Here is a 17943-nt window from a genome sequence, read left to right on the forward strand (position 1 = left end):
GAACCTTAAAAATATTGATGTCAATGATCGAAATAATATACAAAGTCTCAATTTTTTTATACCCATATTTTACTTTTAATTTTTCAAGCTTTTTATGTTTTTTGGGTTTAAAAAAATAAAGAATGATGATGATTAGAATTTTCAAATCTTCAACGTTTTTACTTGTTATTTTCTTTACTTTTGAGTTATTGCTATAAATGATTTGAAAAAAACTTTAAATGATTTCTTCGATAAAAAATGTGAGCTTGATAGTATTGAAAATAAATGATATGGTAGAAATGAAAATGCGAGACACTATGAGGGAGGGGGTTAGGTGTGTCGAAGAAGACAATTTAGGTGGGTGGAGAAGGTGGGGTGGGATGTATTGGAGAAGACAATTTTATTGGGAGTGGGTGTTGTGGAGAAGATAACTTTAGGGGTGAGGGCGAGTGGGTGTTGTGGATAAGATGATTTTAGGGGTGGGGGGCGAGTGGCTGTTATGGAGAAGATGACTTGAGATGGGGTGAGGGTGGAGAGCGAGTGGGTGTTGTGGAGAAGATGACTTTAAGTGAGGGGGATGAAGGTGGGGGCAGGTAGGTGTTATGGAGAAAATGACTTGGCATAGGGGGATGGGGTGGGTGGGTGTTGTGGAGATAATGACTTAGGGTGGGTAGGTGGTTTGGGGGGGAGGGTTAAAACGTAGACTTAAATAGTCTTGTAATTATCTGAAAAAAAATATCACTTGTCAGCATGTAATTGGATATTTGCCATGTGTTTTTTTCTTTATTTTTATCTTTAATTTATTTGTGTATATATTAATGAGGTGGACAATTAAAATGAGTTGGCATAATTTAATTGGTCAATTAATCCACATAAGAAATGGTTGTTACCCATGCTCCTGATGTTTACAGCAGTTTGTACAGAAAAGTGTCAAAATGATACACTTGGATACTAGTAGAGGTGTCCAAATTTAGGTGTTAAAGTGAAAGTTCGTGTCAAATTTAAGAATATTTCGATATGTTTGACCAATTCTAAACAACAAAGAGAAATAAGAAAGTTTATATAGTACCCTGATAAAGCCGTCAATGGGCTTCTTACTCAAGGTCAGTTGATTACTTTAAACTCCACAAGCTAAACTCTTTTTTGTTTCTTTTTTAAAATTAATTCTAAATATTAGGGATTCATAATAAATCATAATTAATTTGAAGATAATCCTCTTTCATGGATTCGAATGCAAATCATGAAACACATGATGCAAAGAAAAGAGACAAGCATGAATCTAAGCTATGAAATTCTAAACTTGAAAAGAAGTGAAAGCCATGAAATCAGAAAACTTGAAGAGAATCGCAATCAAATTAGAGAAAAGATTGAGTGAAAAACTGCCTTGAAGATGATGGTAACTCAATTAGATTCTGAAAATTGATGAAGACGATACAGATTACATTGTGAAGATATAGACAGACGTGGCAACACAACTACAGGTTAAAGGACACGTAGTATAAGCAAATCTTTTAAAAGTCACAAATACCCTTAACTTGAATTGTATTACCCATAAGACATGCTAATATCACAATTATACCCACACTATTAAAAAGGGGCTTACCAGGTACCGCAATCGATAATTATTCATTCACTACAAAGAGTGAATCTTTCGAGTTAGGGTCATCACTCATCAACCGCAATTAGCAAGAACTCATGTGAAGAAATATTTGTGTCTATACTATTTTCACTAAATGATAATATAACAGGATTATCTTCCCGATTATTTTATCAAGCCATTTTATTAAGCTTATAACACAAATCCAGAGGCTTGGATAATACAATCCACAATTAAATACACGACAAAATTTATGTCCGAAGTTCATAAAATTCTGCACAATTCATTATGTCGATCCAATTTGGATAAATATCCACAACTGTGGGTCCATTTGGATAAGCTGAAAAAAAAATGGCTGAAATTTTTTTTTTTAAAAGTACTTTTTAAAGTGCTGAACTTATTTTAAAAATAAAGAGTTAAGTGTTTGGATAAAAGTAATGAAACTAAAAAAAAATTATTGATGTGTTTGGTAAACAAGTGCTTTTAAGCATTTTTTTTGTCAAAATATCTGAAATACCCTTAAAGTTGTTAACAATATATAGAGTTGGTTATTATTAATTTTTATTTCTAAAATGATTCAAATTAAAATTAATATATATATATATATATTTTTTTTTTCATGAATGAATATTAATTTGTGCGCTAAAAATTATTTTTAGGTTAAAAAAGTTTTAATCATTAAGCGAAATATATATGTTACTAATCATTATAATTACATTAATAGATAAATAGTTGGTCACAAATGATACTATTTGTTTGATAAAATAACTCTTAATTAGAAAACATATTACTCGTTGATTGAGTAATGACTATCACTATTAAAACATTGCCGAATATGAATGTTGCGTCTTGAAATATAGATGGATCATTCACTAATCGTCCATGAAGTTGTATATCTTCAATGAGTATTCTCCATATATTTTGGTTGGTGAATTATTTTTTTTATTAGAGAAATTCATATGTTGTACAATATAATTGTTCAAATTTAAAAGAATATATTAGAGAAAGAAAATAATATATAAAAATTCATATTTCATAAATTAGAAGTTTCAAACAAAAGAACTATTAATATAGAGTTAGAGTTAAGTTCGCCATAAATACAAAAAAGTAGAAATATTCAATTAATACAAGTATTAAGCATTAAAAGCTATTTTGAGGCTACACAAGAATAATTTTGGAATAAGGGAGAATTTTGAGGGATAAAAATATCTTTTAATTGGTCAAATTAAAATGGCTTAAAAGCAAAAAAAAAAAATAAGTTAGAAATTTGAACTTTTAGTTTTTGACTTTTTTTAAGCCAAAATTAATTTTTTTTTTTTAAGCAATTTTTAAAATTATCAAACACTTCTAAAAACAAAAAATAACTTTTAAATTATTTTGATCAACTTATAAGCTCTTCCAAACACGTTTGTGTCATCCTCATACATGTTAAAATAGCTTACATGATAAAAGAAATAAGCTAAAACCGCCTCTAATTATGAAAAAGTACTCTGCTTCATGGACCTTACACTTGGTGATTTAGAACCACTACTCATTTTTTCGAATTTCTTGTTGTCTATTCTTGGCAATTCATAAAACGCATAGTTGAATCATTACATAAACAGAGGCACCTTTGATTTTATCTTTAACTGTACTATTTGATTGCCTTGGTTCAAGGTACTCCATCTTTTCGGGAGGTGCATGTGATTTTCTTGCATTTTTAAAGTATGAAATCAAAATGGAAAAGCCTGACTTGTCATAAAAGTTTCTGAAGTTTTTTTCCCTCACATCATATTACGACTTGTACAAAACTAAAGATCAATCAAGTGCTAGAGTTATACTCATTTGAAATATAGAGTAGCAGCACCACGGTTGGGAAGCACTTCTTTGATAAGATTGAACCTAACAACCGAATCATCCCTGGAGATGTACCATAAATTTGTTCATTTAGCTCTCTAAGTTTTCCGGTAACCCCTAAATTGATATTAAATTATCATTCAAATTTGAAATATAAATCAATTTACTGAAGGAAAAAAGAAACGAAAAACTGATACATTTAAATAAAAGTGCAATCCAACAACAACAACAACAAACTCAGTGTATTCCCACATAGTAAGGTCTGGGGGGTAAGATGTACACACTCCATACCTCTACCTCTAAAGAAGTAGAAAGGTTGCTTCCGATAGACCCCCGGCTCAAGACACAGAATAATAAACAAATTCATAGTAAAGCATGGGATAAGATGGCATAACATAAATACGACACCCACAAATAATAGTAAACAGATTCGTAATAAAGCATAAAACAAGGTATCATAACAAGAATAATACCCCCACCAAGTAATGCCCTACACTAGCAACCCAAACTGACCCTCCTAGCCTTCTGCCCTAATTCCCATCCTCCAGATCTTCCTATCTAGGGTCATGTCCTCAGTGAGTTGTAACTGCTCCATGTCCCGCCTAATCACCTCTCCCTAGTACTTCTTCGGCCTACCCCTACCCCGCCTAAAACCATCCAAAGCTAGCCTCTTACACCTACGAACCGGGGCATCCATGCCCCTCCTCATCACGTGTCCGAACCATCTCAATCGGACTTTCCGCATCTTATTCTCCACTGAAGTCACACCAACCTTCTCCCTGATAGTCTCATTCCGAACTCTATCCCTCCTAGTCAGCCCACACATCCAACGCAACAACCGCATTTTCGTCACCTTCATTTTTTGAATGTGGGAGTTCTTAACTGGCCAACACTCCGCTCCATACAACATGGCCGGACGAACTGCCACCCTGTAGAATTTGTCTTTAAGCTTGGGCGGCACCTTCTTATCACACAACACCCCCGAAGCGAGCTTCCACTTCATCCATCCCGCCCCAATACGATGCGAGACATCCTCATAAATCTCACCATTACCTTGAATCACGAACCCGAGATACTTGAAACTATCCCTCTTACATACCACCTATGATTCCAACTTCACTACCACCTCATTCTCCAGCCTCACGTCATTAAACTTGCATTTCAAATATTCTGTCTTGCTCCTACTCAACCTGAACCCTTTAGACTCAAGAGTTTATTTCCACACCTCCTAGTCAGCCCACACATCCAACGCAACATCCGCATTTCCATCACCTTCATTTTTTGAATGTGGGAGTTCTTAACTGGCCAACACTCCGCTTCATACAACATGGACGGACGAACTGCCACCCTGTAGAATTTGTCTTTAAGCTTGGGCGGCACCTTCTTATCACACAACACCCCCGAAGCGAGCTTCCACTTCATCCATCCCGCCCCAATACGATGCGAGACATCCTCATCAATCTCACCATTATCCTGAATCACGGACCCAAGATACTTGAAACTATCCCTCTTATATACCACCTGTGATTCCAACTTCACTACCACCTCATTCTCCAGCCTCACGTCATTAAACTTGCATTCCAAATATTCTGTCTTGCTCCTACTCAACCTGAACCCTTTAGACTCAAGAGTTTATCTCCACACCTCTAATTTATCATTCACACCCCCACCCCCACCCCCGCATCTCATCAATCAAAATTATATCATCTGCAAAAAACATACACCAAGACACCTCTCCTTGAATACGCTGCGTCAACACATCCATCACCAAAGCAAACAAAAAGGGACTAAGAGTAGATCCCTGATGCAATCTTGTCAAGACAGTGAAATGCTCTGAGTCTCTTCCCACCGTCCTCAGCTGGGTTTAAGCTCCATCATACATGTCCTTAATTGCTCTGATATATGCCACCGGAACTCCACTCACCTCCAAGCATCTCCAAAGCACCTCCCTGGGGCTTTTGTCGTATGCCTTCTCCAAGTCGATAAACACCATGCGCAGATGCTTTCAAATTTAATGTGCAATCCAAACTTAGCAATTTAATGGTGCTTTCGTCAGCACTTGTTGGCAAGTTCAAAAAAAGGCTTTGAGGGAAACTAATAAAGGGGAAAAATAAGACTTGTGCATCTATATTCCAAAGCTGGTGAGAGAGCAAATGTCTTGAACCGAAGCCACATAATTTTCTTCATTAGTTAATGCTAGAAGAAACATAAGGAGATTAACAGTAGTGCAAGCGGACACGCTCCAGAACTTACCAACAATATGAGACTTTCCGCAAGCCAAATCTCAGGTCAACCACGATTGTAAGCATAATCTACAATTTCTTAATCTCGTAGTCAGTTGAAACTAAAATGACTGACAATGAGACACGAGAACAGCTTTTCAATAACCAAACTCAAATATAGAATGATTATGACAATGAGGTTGTTTTACTTTTCTTTTCACTTTTAACGGAAAAAAACAGTCATGAACTTTTTGTCTGTCATCTAAGCTCTTTATAAAGAGAGCAATGTTGATGCAACTAAAGTCCACAATGAATTCAAATTTGTGGATATTTAACTGTTAACCAATATGGGGGTGAAAATCTGAGAAAAAAAATAGGGGACCCAAATTTTCACAGGACAATTAGTTTACCTCCGAAACAGCAAGAACAAATTATTTATAACAAAAATTACAAATAACAAATATCAAACACATCATAAAACAAAAAGAGAAATATGAAACACAACATGAACTATAGCTGAGGTAAGTGATTAGCGACTAATCATGAGAAATCTAAAGGAGGTAATAGAAGGAGAGGGAAAAAATGAAACATATGAGCAAACGTAAAATCAGTAAAAGAGAAATCAAAAGAGAGAAAAATGAGACAAGGAAGGAGAAGAAGCAGAGTGTGGCTGAAAAGCATAGATGCCACCGTGTTGTACGTGGAGAACCACACGAATTGAAATGACAAAGTTACCTTCAATTAATTAAAAAAATACTCCAAGAAGACCCGTTGATATCTCAGATTATGCTCACACTTCTTATTTGGTCAAACTTCCATGTATTTAAGATAAAAAAAGGTTATAGTTGGGCTATATCCAACATATGATTGTTTTTTTTAGCTTAAACACTTGCTGTTTGCAAACATCAAGAAGGTTATAGTTGGGCTATGCCCAACATATGATGTTTGTTTTTTTTTCTTTAGCTTAAACACTTGGGGTCGTTTGGTTGGAAAAGAGTTATCCCAAAATAATTAATCCATGTATATGGGATACCTCATCACATTATTATGATGTAAATGGCGGGTAAATAATCCACGTACTAGCTAATAACTCACACCAAACATGGAATAAAATAATCTCACTTTATCCCGAAACTACTTTTCCTTATACCTCACACAAAACGCCCCCTTAGTGTTTGCAAACATCGAGACAGATTAAAAAGTGTTTTAAGCCAATCCAAACGTCCTCTAGGAGGCCGCTTGATAAAAACCCACCTAATTATCCGAAAAGGTCATGAAAGAAACCCATGAATGATACCTCTACGAGGAACAACCATCAGCCAGAGGACATCAACTCAATTATTCTCCTTTTTTTGTGGTAGTACAAGTAAATAGGCTTTAAATTGTTTATACAAGGATCATGCAGCAGCACAACAATAAAATGACTTAAACATTATGAGAAATGTTGAGCAAAATAATATCATGGGATTTCAACGATGGAAGGAGCCAACTGAAGAAGCCAGCTCCAGTTTCTCCCCTCAATCTTTGGACTGAATATTCCACCAACATATTCCAAAGCTCCCCAACAGTCCACCCCTGTGAAGAAATCCACTGAACCACCTGTAACAGGTTGTCAACAAAGAAAATCTCACAAAGAAATATATACATACGCTCCCAAATCTTGAAGATTGTGCTTTATGATGACACAAGAATATACAAGACAGGATAAGCTAATACAACCTAGCACCAAGTTGGAGATGAGCTACAGAAAACAAGAAGTCCAGATTTCCTAATTTGCAAATCCACACATCTATTTTATGCACCAACACAAGGGCCAATATGAAAAGGCAATACCAACATTTCCAGATTTGTTTAGGACAAACCTCATTTACCACTTCTAGCATCAGTAACCATCAATTAGGAAGGGTGAATCTATCATTCAGAATTATCAGTGATCGCAATTCTTTTTTCCCCAACAAGCAATAAAAGATAAAACAATGAGTGGCGGAAAGGTGAAACTACAAACCTGGTCAGGATACAAATAGGAGTTGAAAAACACGGTAAGTATTAAAGATTACCCAATTATATAGCAGGGAACATCTTTTGTCATAAAATGTCAAAGAAAGCAGTCAGATACAGCAGTTCTGACCCTATACCAAAGAGATTCACAATTAACAAATGGCAAACGTACTATGGAAAGAAGTTCAAAACTGTTTTTCCTTTGTAGAAGAAAATTTCATAAGTTTAGAAGACTGGCACCTGACCCAGCATCTGCAATGCTTCCAAATCAAATGTATAATACAGGACGAAAGGTCGCAATGCCTGTCAGAAAGAAAGGAGAGAAAAATTGAAGAGAAAAGAAGAAGAAATAATCAAAGTGAAATGAATTGGGAAAAGTAAGTTTATGGAAAAAATCAGTGCTAACGCCTGTACATGAATATATTCATTAAAGAGTTGATGCACGGGATGTAAAGTGTTTATATGTTACCACCATCCATTTTATATGACATGATGTGCATGAAGAATGGAGAAGTGTAGAAAATAAAAAAACTAAGGCATTTGATAAAATCTTGAACATAAGGCATGAGAATTATATCTAGAAGGACGAAAGCAAATGACTAATCTTTGCCTCAAATGACAGCAAAAATGTATGTAACAAAACGCTGGAAAAAATTTCCAAGGAGAGAACAACCTGAGAAGCAGCAAGCCATTGAAGCACAGCTTTAACTTGAGGATCCCCACCAAAAGCACCACAACCCCAATTTCCAGTCACAACTCCAATTTCTTGCTGATAGCCTAAAGGTGAACAATAGCGCGCCTCATGATTTCTGAGTAACTGGCTAGCCAAAGTCTCCTCAATTGTTTGAGATGATGTCGAAGGATTTCCAAGAGACTGTTTACAGGATAAATAATAGCAAAGAAGTAAGTCAATCAAAAAATAAGGATTAAAAATATTGACGTGGATAGTATAACTGGAGAGATTCTGGAAAAGAGGCGATAAAGGGGAGAAGTGGTGAAGAAAATGAGAAAAATAGGAGGATCTAAAATTATTAAGAAGGGAGGTACTACCAAATGATAAACTTCAGAATGTCTAGAAGATCCTACAACATTTGGATCATGCTGACTTCCCATGAAGCTAGCATCTTGAAAAAACTTTTGATATTGATGACACTTAAAATGATCCAAAAAACCACAAAAAGCCTTGTTAATTTCCCTACAAAATGAAAAAAAGGACCCAGGGTCGTCAAAGGGTGAAAGGGGACAAAAAAAGCACCAAATATTTATGACTCTAAAGATGAACGCAACTACAGCTTAAGAAGCACGCAGATGAAAAAAGTACATATACATATTTAATGTAAGAAAATAAATTGCAATTCAGCCAAGTGACATGTAAGGAGCGAAAGCATATGAAACCCTAAACTAAATCAAGTCATTTACCAGCAAATTTACTACTCCCTCCGTCCCATTTTATATGTCGTCATTTCCTTTTTGGTCCGTCCCAAACAGAATGCCACCTTTTCTTATTTGGTAACAATTTAAAAACACAATTCCACTTTTATCCTTATTGGCCCCACTTAATTAAAGACTTATTGGTCCCACTTAATTAAAGATAATAGTAGCACATTTTTTAATAAAGGACAATTTGACATCAACAAGTCTTCCCTTATTTCTTAAACTCTGTGCCCGGTCAAACTATGCCACATAAAATGGGACGGAGGGAGTAAATGAATTCCACCCCGCTTAATCTGATTTCTGGAAGTAACACTATCCACAAGGTTTCATCAAAATGAAAATTGTGCATCGCTCTTGTGAGAAATATAGGAGAAAAATATTATTGAATTATTGTGTCCACATTATTACATTGAGACCTTATTTATAGACACTACATTACAATCCTTTTCCAAGTAGGATTCAATATACTATTCATATTCCTACTCATATTCTAACACTCCCCTCAAGTTGTGAACAAAACATGTGCTCCCAAACACACTAGGGAGGATAGAGTAGAGATGTGACTGAGGAAATAGTATGGAATGGGAAACCTGATTCTAAATCGAAGATGATGACATTCTATTAATGAGATAGCAAGATGCGAGGACTGTATCACCCCAAAAACTCAACAGAACATGGGATTCAATGAGAAGAGTGCGAATAGTCTCAATGAGATGCCTATTTTTCCTTTCTGCTATATCGTTTGGTTGAGGGATGTATGGACATGATGACTGGTGAATAATTCCTTGGTGAGTTATAAACTCCTGAAATTGGGAGGATAAGTATTCTAAGGTATTATCACCACGAAAAGTACGAATAGAAACACCAAATTGATTTTGTATTTCAACATAAAAACTTATAATATAGAAAATAACTCAAAACGATTTTTCATTAAGAAAACTCAAGTACATCTTAAAAAATCATCAATAAAACTAACAAAGTATCAAAATCCTAATGGTGAACTGACTCTACTAGGACCCCAAATATCAGAATGAACTAATGAGAAAATAGACTTTGAACGACTCTCAATACTACGTGAACATGTAGCACGGGTGTGTTTCCCATGTTGACACGACTCACAATCTAATGTGAATAAATAGACAAACCAGGCACCATCTTATGTAGCTCATATAGACTCAGATGTCCCAAATGTTTGTGAATAAGGTCTGGAGGGTTTGTAACGGAGCATGCTGTGAAGGAATTTGAAAAGGTAAGATGGTAAAGACTTTGTAATTCATGTCCTGTGCCAATCGTCTATTCCGTACTGTGGTCCAGCATTAGAAAAGAATTATCGAAAAATGTTATACTACAGTGAAGGGCACGTGTCAAATGACTAACAGATGCAAGATTAAAAGGACAACCATGGACATAAAGAACTGAGTCTAGAGTGGCAGAGATAGGGGTTTGGCTTGTCCAACTCCTTTTGATTTTGTTCGGATCCCATTGGCTAAAGTAATAGCAGGAAGAGATTGTGAATAAACAATATCAAACAAATGATTTGTTAATAGAAATATGATCGGAAGCACTGAGTCCACAACCCATGATCCAAAGGAAGGAGATTGTGCAGTTGAGGCTATTAGTAGAGATATATGTTATTTGCTCGATATTGAAGATACTCATTATATTCCTTGTCAGATAAATACATTCATTCATCACCTGTGGTGTTAGACTGAGCAACATGAGCATTTTCAGGTGGTCAACCATGCAAAGAATAGCATATTCCACGAGTATGTCCAAACCTTTTACAATAACTATTCCTAGGCCGAGATCTTCCAAATTGACCTCTCCCTCGTCAATTCTTCATGGACTGTGATGTTTGATTTTCTGATCTCCTCATTAAGGGTTCAGATTTAATCATAGGACTAAACTGAGCAAAAATGGTCAGTCACCAAAAAATTGGTCAGTTGATAGAAAAAAAGTCAGTCGTCGAAAAATTGAATTTGATTATCGAAAACTGGCCAGAATCAAGAAATAGCTAAAGGGACGGCCTTGGTATGAAGGAGTGACCTCACCGGAAAAAGGAATCTTGCCGAAAATAGCTACATGTGTCGACGTGTGATGCGCGTGGTGACGCAGATATGAGACTGTCGACGGCACGTGGATCACCGAAACTTAGAGTGGATCACTGGATTTGCTCGCCTGAGTGTTTCGCACGTCGTGGTAGTGTTGGTTTTTGCACAACACTTATAAAACAAACGATGGCTCAAATTAGCCTTGACAGTCGTGAAAATTGGCGCACGGTGACTGTCTGATTGAGTTTTCTTCCCCGTAAGTTTCTCACCAAACCTGTTGTGGATACCTTATAAGAAATATAGGAGAAAAATATTATTGAATTGTTGTGTCTACATTATTACATTGAGACCCTATTTATAGATATTACTTTACCATCCTTTTCCAAGTAGGATTTCATATACTATTCCTATTCCTACTCATATTCTAACAGCTTTCTTCACTCAACCCTGTACAGTATTTTAATCCAAACAAGATGTTCACCTCACTTCAAAATATTCATGACCTATCAATTCAGCATAAAGCCTATATGAGCAAAACAAAAGTGCTGTTCTTTTGAACAATTACCCTTTCTTTTAGGATGTCAACAGTTAGTCTATATATATATATATATCCACATATATATCCAAAGGGAACTACGTCCAAAAGATGTAGCACCAATTCAAAAGTATTACATACTACATCAGTCCTTCCTTCTCTATTTCTCACAAGTAGTTTAATACATCAAAAATGTTTTCGGTTTGCACTACTTTATCCTACACCAAAAATAAAACAAAGCTAAGCAGTTCATCTTGAGACTCTGAATGTCATTCTGCTTATCTTGAAAACATCTCTGATTCCTCTCATTCCACACTGTCCACCAAACGCACGCTGGGACAATCTTCCATCTCTTTAAGCATGTAGATTTTTTATTCGAAACAGCAAAAAGTAGCAGAGAAAATAGAAGCCTAAGAATTCTCACTTCAAGAAAAAACTTGAAAATTGGTGAATAAAAATTCACGACATGTCAGTGCAACTATAGTAACTACAATGCCCAACTATACTTGAGGCTTCGATTGTTGTAGAAATCAAACATCCAACAAAAATATGCAGATGAATTTACCACACACTCAATTTTTATACAATAATCAGGAGAACAATAAAAGTAACAAGTACACACCAACTAATCTGCACAACATTATAAATACAAACATCATGAACCAATGAGGAAGGAAATATGTTCTTTATTTGATTTTATGTTGATTCTATATGTAAGACAAACTAGAAAACCTTCGAAGATTGTAAAGAATGGATCTTGGGCTTAACTCAACCTCAAAAGCTAGCTCATGAGAGGAGGATTGTCCAAGTCTATATAAGGAGACCAATTACCTAACTCTTTTCCGATGTGGGATACTTGACACTCTCCCGCACCCCCAGACCTCGTTAACTAAAGCATGGACAATATAATATGGGGGCCCAACATCGGTGAACAAAGATTTAGGATGAATCTGGCTCTGATACCATATAAAAATTGGTCTTGGACCTAACTCATACCCCAAAAGCTAGCTCATGAGGAGGAGGATTGCCCTTCTCAATCTTTAAGACCCACCTCACACCCAGGCCTAGTTAACTGGCGTGGACAATCCCCCGAATCTAAATCGGGGACCCAACATTGGGTGAGAATGGGCCCTGCTCTGATACCATGTAAAAATTGATCTTGGACCGAACTCACACCCCAAAAGCTAGCTCATGAAGAGGAGGATTGTTCTTCTCAATCTTTAACAAAGATAATCATCAGGATTAATTCTACATCTAAATGTCAATCAAATTGAATACGTAAGTTTGCAATTATAAACACAGCTAAGGGGAAAAAAAAATACCAAATTCATCAATTTCTAAGATTAAAATAGATTAAAAGCAACTGATACTGGCATCAATCTCACTGATTTTTATTTCATGGTCCTACCAACTCAAATTACCTAAAACCCAAATGGTGTAATAAATGAAAAGCGTTTCACTGAAGGCATATTGTTAAATGCTGATACTTAGACCAAGGTCATCCATTTCTTGCGTTTTTCAGAATCGCCAAGCAACTTATCCTAAAAGTAAACCATATCCGCTCAGGAACTTCCAGATTAAGCACTATCTCAACCGATTCTGGTAGATTCCAAGGCATAGGGCAATCCTGATAGGCAAGGATTATTGAAGAAGATAGTTTTATAGATGATATTGATATGTACTAATCCACTCATTTCTTATCGAAGGTGCAGGTGGAATAGAACATAAATTCCTGATTGACTGCACCTAAATGTCAGCCACTTTTATCTCAGACCAACTCCGCAACATCAGCTCATAAGCTTTTACTTCCTTCTCAGCTTTGACAGTGAAAACCTTACTAATACTTCCTAATGATCAAGAATCCAATTGGAGCTTAAAGATCGAAGTACTGACAGGTTGACAGTAATCTGGTTTATGGACCAATTGACCTTAACAGAGAATCTTACTCTAAATAAGATTTCTAAAGAGTAACAAACACTCACATACCTTAGGAGGCATTCGACCAGGTACTGCCTTTTTCCTGGACTGCTTAGTGCATCTATTGAGATTATTCTCCTCTTACGCCTTCCAAGAACATCAATTTCTTTTTTGTCCACGTGGTCACCATTAAAACGAAACGAAGAAGCATATCTAGACCATTCAAAAAACATTTAACACTAGATTAAGGATATTAGTAAATTATGGAATTGCAGTCAAAGGTAAAATATGTCGACAAAACTTTATTGTAAACAAGGAAATTTCAGCTAAAATAAATTAGCAAGCAACTTTGATTATAAGTTAGCTTGCTTATGTAATAAGCAATAAATTCTCCATCTAAACTCACCCGGTGTAATTTGAGAACCTCTCCGTACCAACAATTTCAATTGCTTCATTGTCTGCCATGCAAGGCAAGAAAAGCATGCCAGCAATCAACTCTGGATTTATCATAAAGCGTATCTCTTCCTAATCAAGGAAATAACAACAAAACATTTTAAAATTTCCCAAACATATTTTGAGACAGATAAAGGTTGCATGAACTTAGAATGGAAACGGACAAGAGAAATACAAGTTAAATCAGCAAATTTGATATATTTAATTAAGAGACCAGTAAATAGTATCTTCTTCAAATTAAAAGCCTGTTTACATTATTGATGATTAATAATAATAAAATCAAGAACTCGACAATTTTTCAAATACCTTCACAAGTTTCACAATGTACAATATTGAATTTGATCAATCTATTAAAAGAAATCTTAAAAAAAGGCGTAGTGCAAACAAAAAGAGATATACATGGAGAAAAAAATATTAACTTGATTCCAAGAACTTGTGAATATTTAGGCAATGTTTTTGTTATTCCAAAGATCAAGAGGAGAGTTTGTGGCAAGAGATGGTAGAAAAAAGGGAAAAGTAACTTTGGGTTTATAGTTGATGGACTGTTCCAAAGAGAAAGAGAAGGAGAAGAGCCCAAGACAGAGAAAAATAAGGAAAAGGAAAAGATATGGTAGAAACCAAAAAGAAAAGAAGAAAAGAGATTAAAGATAGACAAGTTCATTAAAGACCAAAAGGAAGTTCTTAGTACAAGCAGACCTAGAATGACAGACCCAAAAATCCTGTACACTGATTCAGTTAGAACCAGCAAATGGCAATCAAAAGCCATATCTACAGCAATGAGCTGCCAAAACAAGGAGGACACTATCACCCTTGATGTCGATACAGAACATCAACATGGTCTTCTCGGAAGGTGCATAGTTGGAAGCTTTAATGTTGATGAGAAGGAGACACCTACACTGGCAGATATCAGAAGATGGGCCACCAGCACATGGAAGAAGGCATTTGGTATCAACATATACGAGATAGGGGGAAGCTCCTTTCTTTTTGAGTTCCCAAATAAGCATACGGCAGAAACCATCCTTCATGGAGATTGGACTTGGGCGCAACTGAAGCTCCACCTTAAATGGTGGTCTCCAACAGTGGGATGCTGCACCCAACGGAGAAACTCAACACGGATAAGAGCTGTGGGTCTACCGGTTCACCTCTGGACAGAAAGTGCTTTTAAAGCCATTGGTGATCAATGCGAAGGATGGTTGGAGACAGAGGAAGAAGCATCTCTAAAGAACCATCTGAAATGGGCAACGCTAAGAGTTAAAGGTGACGGAGCAAATATGCCGAAAGAAGTCAAAATTTCGGAAAAAGGACTCACCTTCTTTATTCCGATCTGGTTGGAAACACAAACTCTAGTGGTGGCCGGCGAGGTGAAGAAGACGAAAGATAATGACCGCTGGTTAATAGAAGAGAACAGAGGAAGAAACAATGGATTTTGTGCTGGTAAAAATAGGTACGGACATGTGGGTTCTACATCAGATCCAACTAAGGGTGGCAACGGAACCGGAATTTTCCGTTCCGCTCCAATTCCAGTAACGTTCCGCTACCAGTAACACAACGGTACAGGTTGCAACCAGTATACCGGTACCCAATGGTCCGGAATACGGTACCGGTGCATCTCTGATGAAATTTCCGGTAATTCCGGTTCCGGTTGACTGGTTCCGGTCCGACGACGACCGGACAGTGTTTTGACCGTTGGAATTTTTATTTTTTTAAAATTGTTTTAATGGCAGCCAATGGCTATTTTGCCAAATGCCAACAATGGCTAGTTTAATTTTTTTTTTTATAATTGTTTTAGCCAACAACGGCTACCCCCCCCCCCCCCCTCTCCTCCCACCAATTACCCCACTAAATTTCCACTATATATAACCTATTATATCTATTCTTTTTCCTCACAAATATTCTCAATTTCTCATACTCTCTCTTAATATTCTCATAATCTCTCTAAATATTTATAGTTATTGTATTAGTTGGAGTTGCCTCTCTACTTCACCTGAGGTAGTGGTATGGTCTGCGTACACTCAGACCCCACGATGTGGGAATACACTTGGGTATGTTGCTGTGTTGTATTAGTTGGAGTTGAAGATTTTTTGAAGACATTACAAGCTTCAATTATCATCTTTTAATTCCGATTTGGTATACATCTGCTTTTACGCAGACATTCGGTATATTCGTTCCAACTTTAATCTCTTTTTATTTACTTTAATATTTATATTTTTATTTTTTAGTATCTACATTTGTTTACTTACATTAATTTTTTAATTTATAATATTTATATTGCTTGTTTTAATATTTTAATTTTATTTAAATTTAATTATGGATTCTCATAAAAATACTAGTGGTAAAAAAACAATCTTTGGTAAGGTTTTTCGTAGAAATAAAAAAAATAGGGCTACTACCGGTTCATTACCGTCTAGATTTAGTGAAACTTCTTTATCACAACCTAATGGTTTCAATGTTGGTATCGGTATGTAATTAGACCATGAGTCCCTAAGTAGGCGTTATGATAATTTTGAGGAAAACTTACCGGAAGAAGATGATATAGAAGAACAAGAGTTAGGTGATACCCCTACCCCTACTAGTCCCGTTACGGAATTACCGAAAGACGGTGAAGAACTTCCCTTTTACAGGAATTTACTAGGGCCAAAGGTACCGAACGTCCTAAAAGGTCTTTAATTTGAAAATTAATGGAGCATGATAAGGTAAAAAGTACTGTTACTTACAATAAATGCCTAAGAGTTTTTAAACATTTGACGGGGGGAAAGAATGGCAGGACAGGATTGCTAACTATGCATTTAAGGAAATGTAATAAAGAATTTATTCGTCTAGAAAATGAGGCTAAGGAAAAAAAAAATGGTAGACCATTTACGCAAGAATCTGTAGGAGGTAATATAGCTCAAACGCGTTTAGACATGTTTAACCCGGTTGGCCCAAGTTCATCATCGACATATAGTGAAGATGTAGATAGAGAAGAACTATCGAAAATGGTTGTTATTATGGGTTTGTCTTTTAGTTTTCCTTCGCATCCCGGTTTTATTCATTATATTCTTGTCTATGGGTAGTGTTGCTCATGTTCAGAATGATAAGAAGAAGTTAGTTCAGGAAGTTCATCAGCTTGCCCGACTAGGTATTCGCTTAGTCGATTCAACAGAGGGTAGTGTGTTGGTGCAGAATAGTTTAGAACCATCTCTGGTTTCTGAAGTGAAGGAAAAACACGATGGAGATCCCAGTCTAGTTAAGTTGAAAGAGTCAGTCAGAGATCAGAAAGTAGAGGTTTTTTCCCAAGGGGGAGATGGTGTGTTGTGTTGCCAGGATAGACAACGAGTATATAATCCCTCTTTTAAAGGTTTTTCACGAAATACAATTAAAAATGATATTTTTAAATTTTAAGCTGAACATTGTCATTATCTTTGTTGCTTATTTGATAAATTTGATGGTAGAATATTTATTACTTCTGATATAGGTCGTAGTGTTCTCGCTAATGATTATTTTACTGTCACGGCTCATTGAATTGATCACCATTGGAACATGCAAAAAAGAATTATTGCTAATAAATATGTTGACGAGACTAAAACTAGTATCTTTATAGCTGGTACAATAGTGGATAACTTGAAATATCTTAGATTTGTTGATAAAACGATGGCATGCACATTAGATAATGTTTCTAATAATTTGAAAGTTGTTGAAGAGTTAAAAACTAGACTATGTCCTATGGATGAAGATCATTTTCATGTTAGATGTACTGCACATATTTTAAATTTGATAGTACATGATGGTGTTGAGTTGTTTGGAAATGGTTGTTGTAAAGTTCAAATTGTTTGTAGTTATATTTTTAAAAATAAAAAAAAGGTTTAATAGATAACTTTAGATATCAATGTAGAGAATGTGAGCTTCCATATAGAAAAGTTCCAAAAGAAGTTCCTACTAGAT

At 35.9% G+C, this 17943-nt stretch overlaps 1 protein-coding gene across 1 annotated transcript in view; it reads right to left on the reverse strand.

Annotated features, from left to right (window-relative positions):
* Positions 1-6963: 6963 nt before the first annotated feature.
* The window catches only part of LOC107853110 (poly(ADP-ribose) glycohydrolase 1), a 38061-nt gene continuing 27081 nt past the window's right edge, over positions 6964-17943 (reverse strand). Inside the window, exons 6-11 of the mRNA XM_047406472.1 lie at positions 13976-14094; positions 13639-13782; positions 8683-8827; positions 8306-8506; positions 7873-7935; positions 6964-7233 (exon numbers count right to left, since the gene is read on the reverse strand). Coding sequence (XP_047262428.1) covers positions 7060-7233; positions 7873-7935; positions 8306-8506; positions 8683-8827; positions 13639-13782; positions 13976-14094 — 846 coding nt within the window. The 3' untranslated portion in view covers positions 6964-7059. The remainder of the gene's footprint in view (positions 7234-7872; positions 7936-8305; positions 8507-8682; positions 8828-13638; positions 13783-13975; positions 14095-17943) is intronic.

Source organism: Capsicum annuum, chromosome 2 (genome assembly GCF_002878395.1).
Source record: "Capsicum annuum cultivar UCD-10X-F1 chromosome 2, UCD10Xv1.1, whole genome shotgun sequence".
Taxonomy (NCBI): domain Eukaryota; kingdom Viridiplantae; phylum Streptophyta; class Magnoliopsida; order Solanales; family Solanaceae; genus Capsicum; species Capsicum annuum.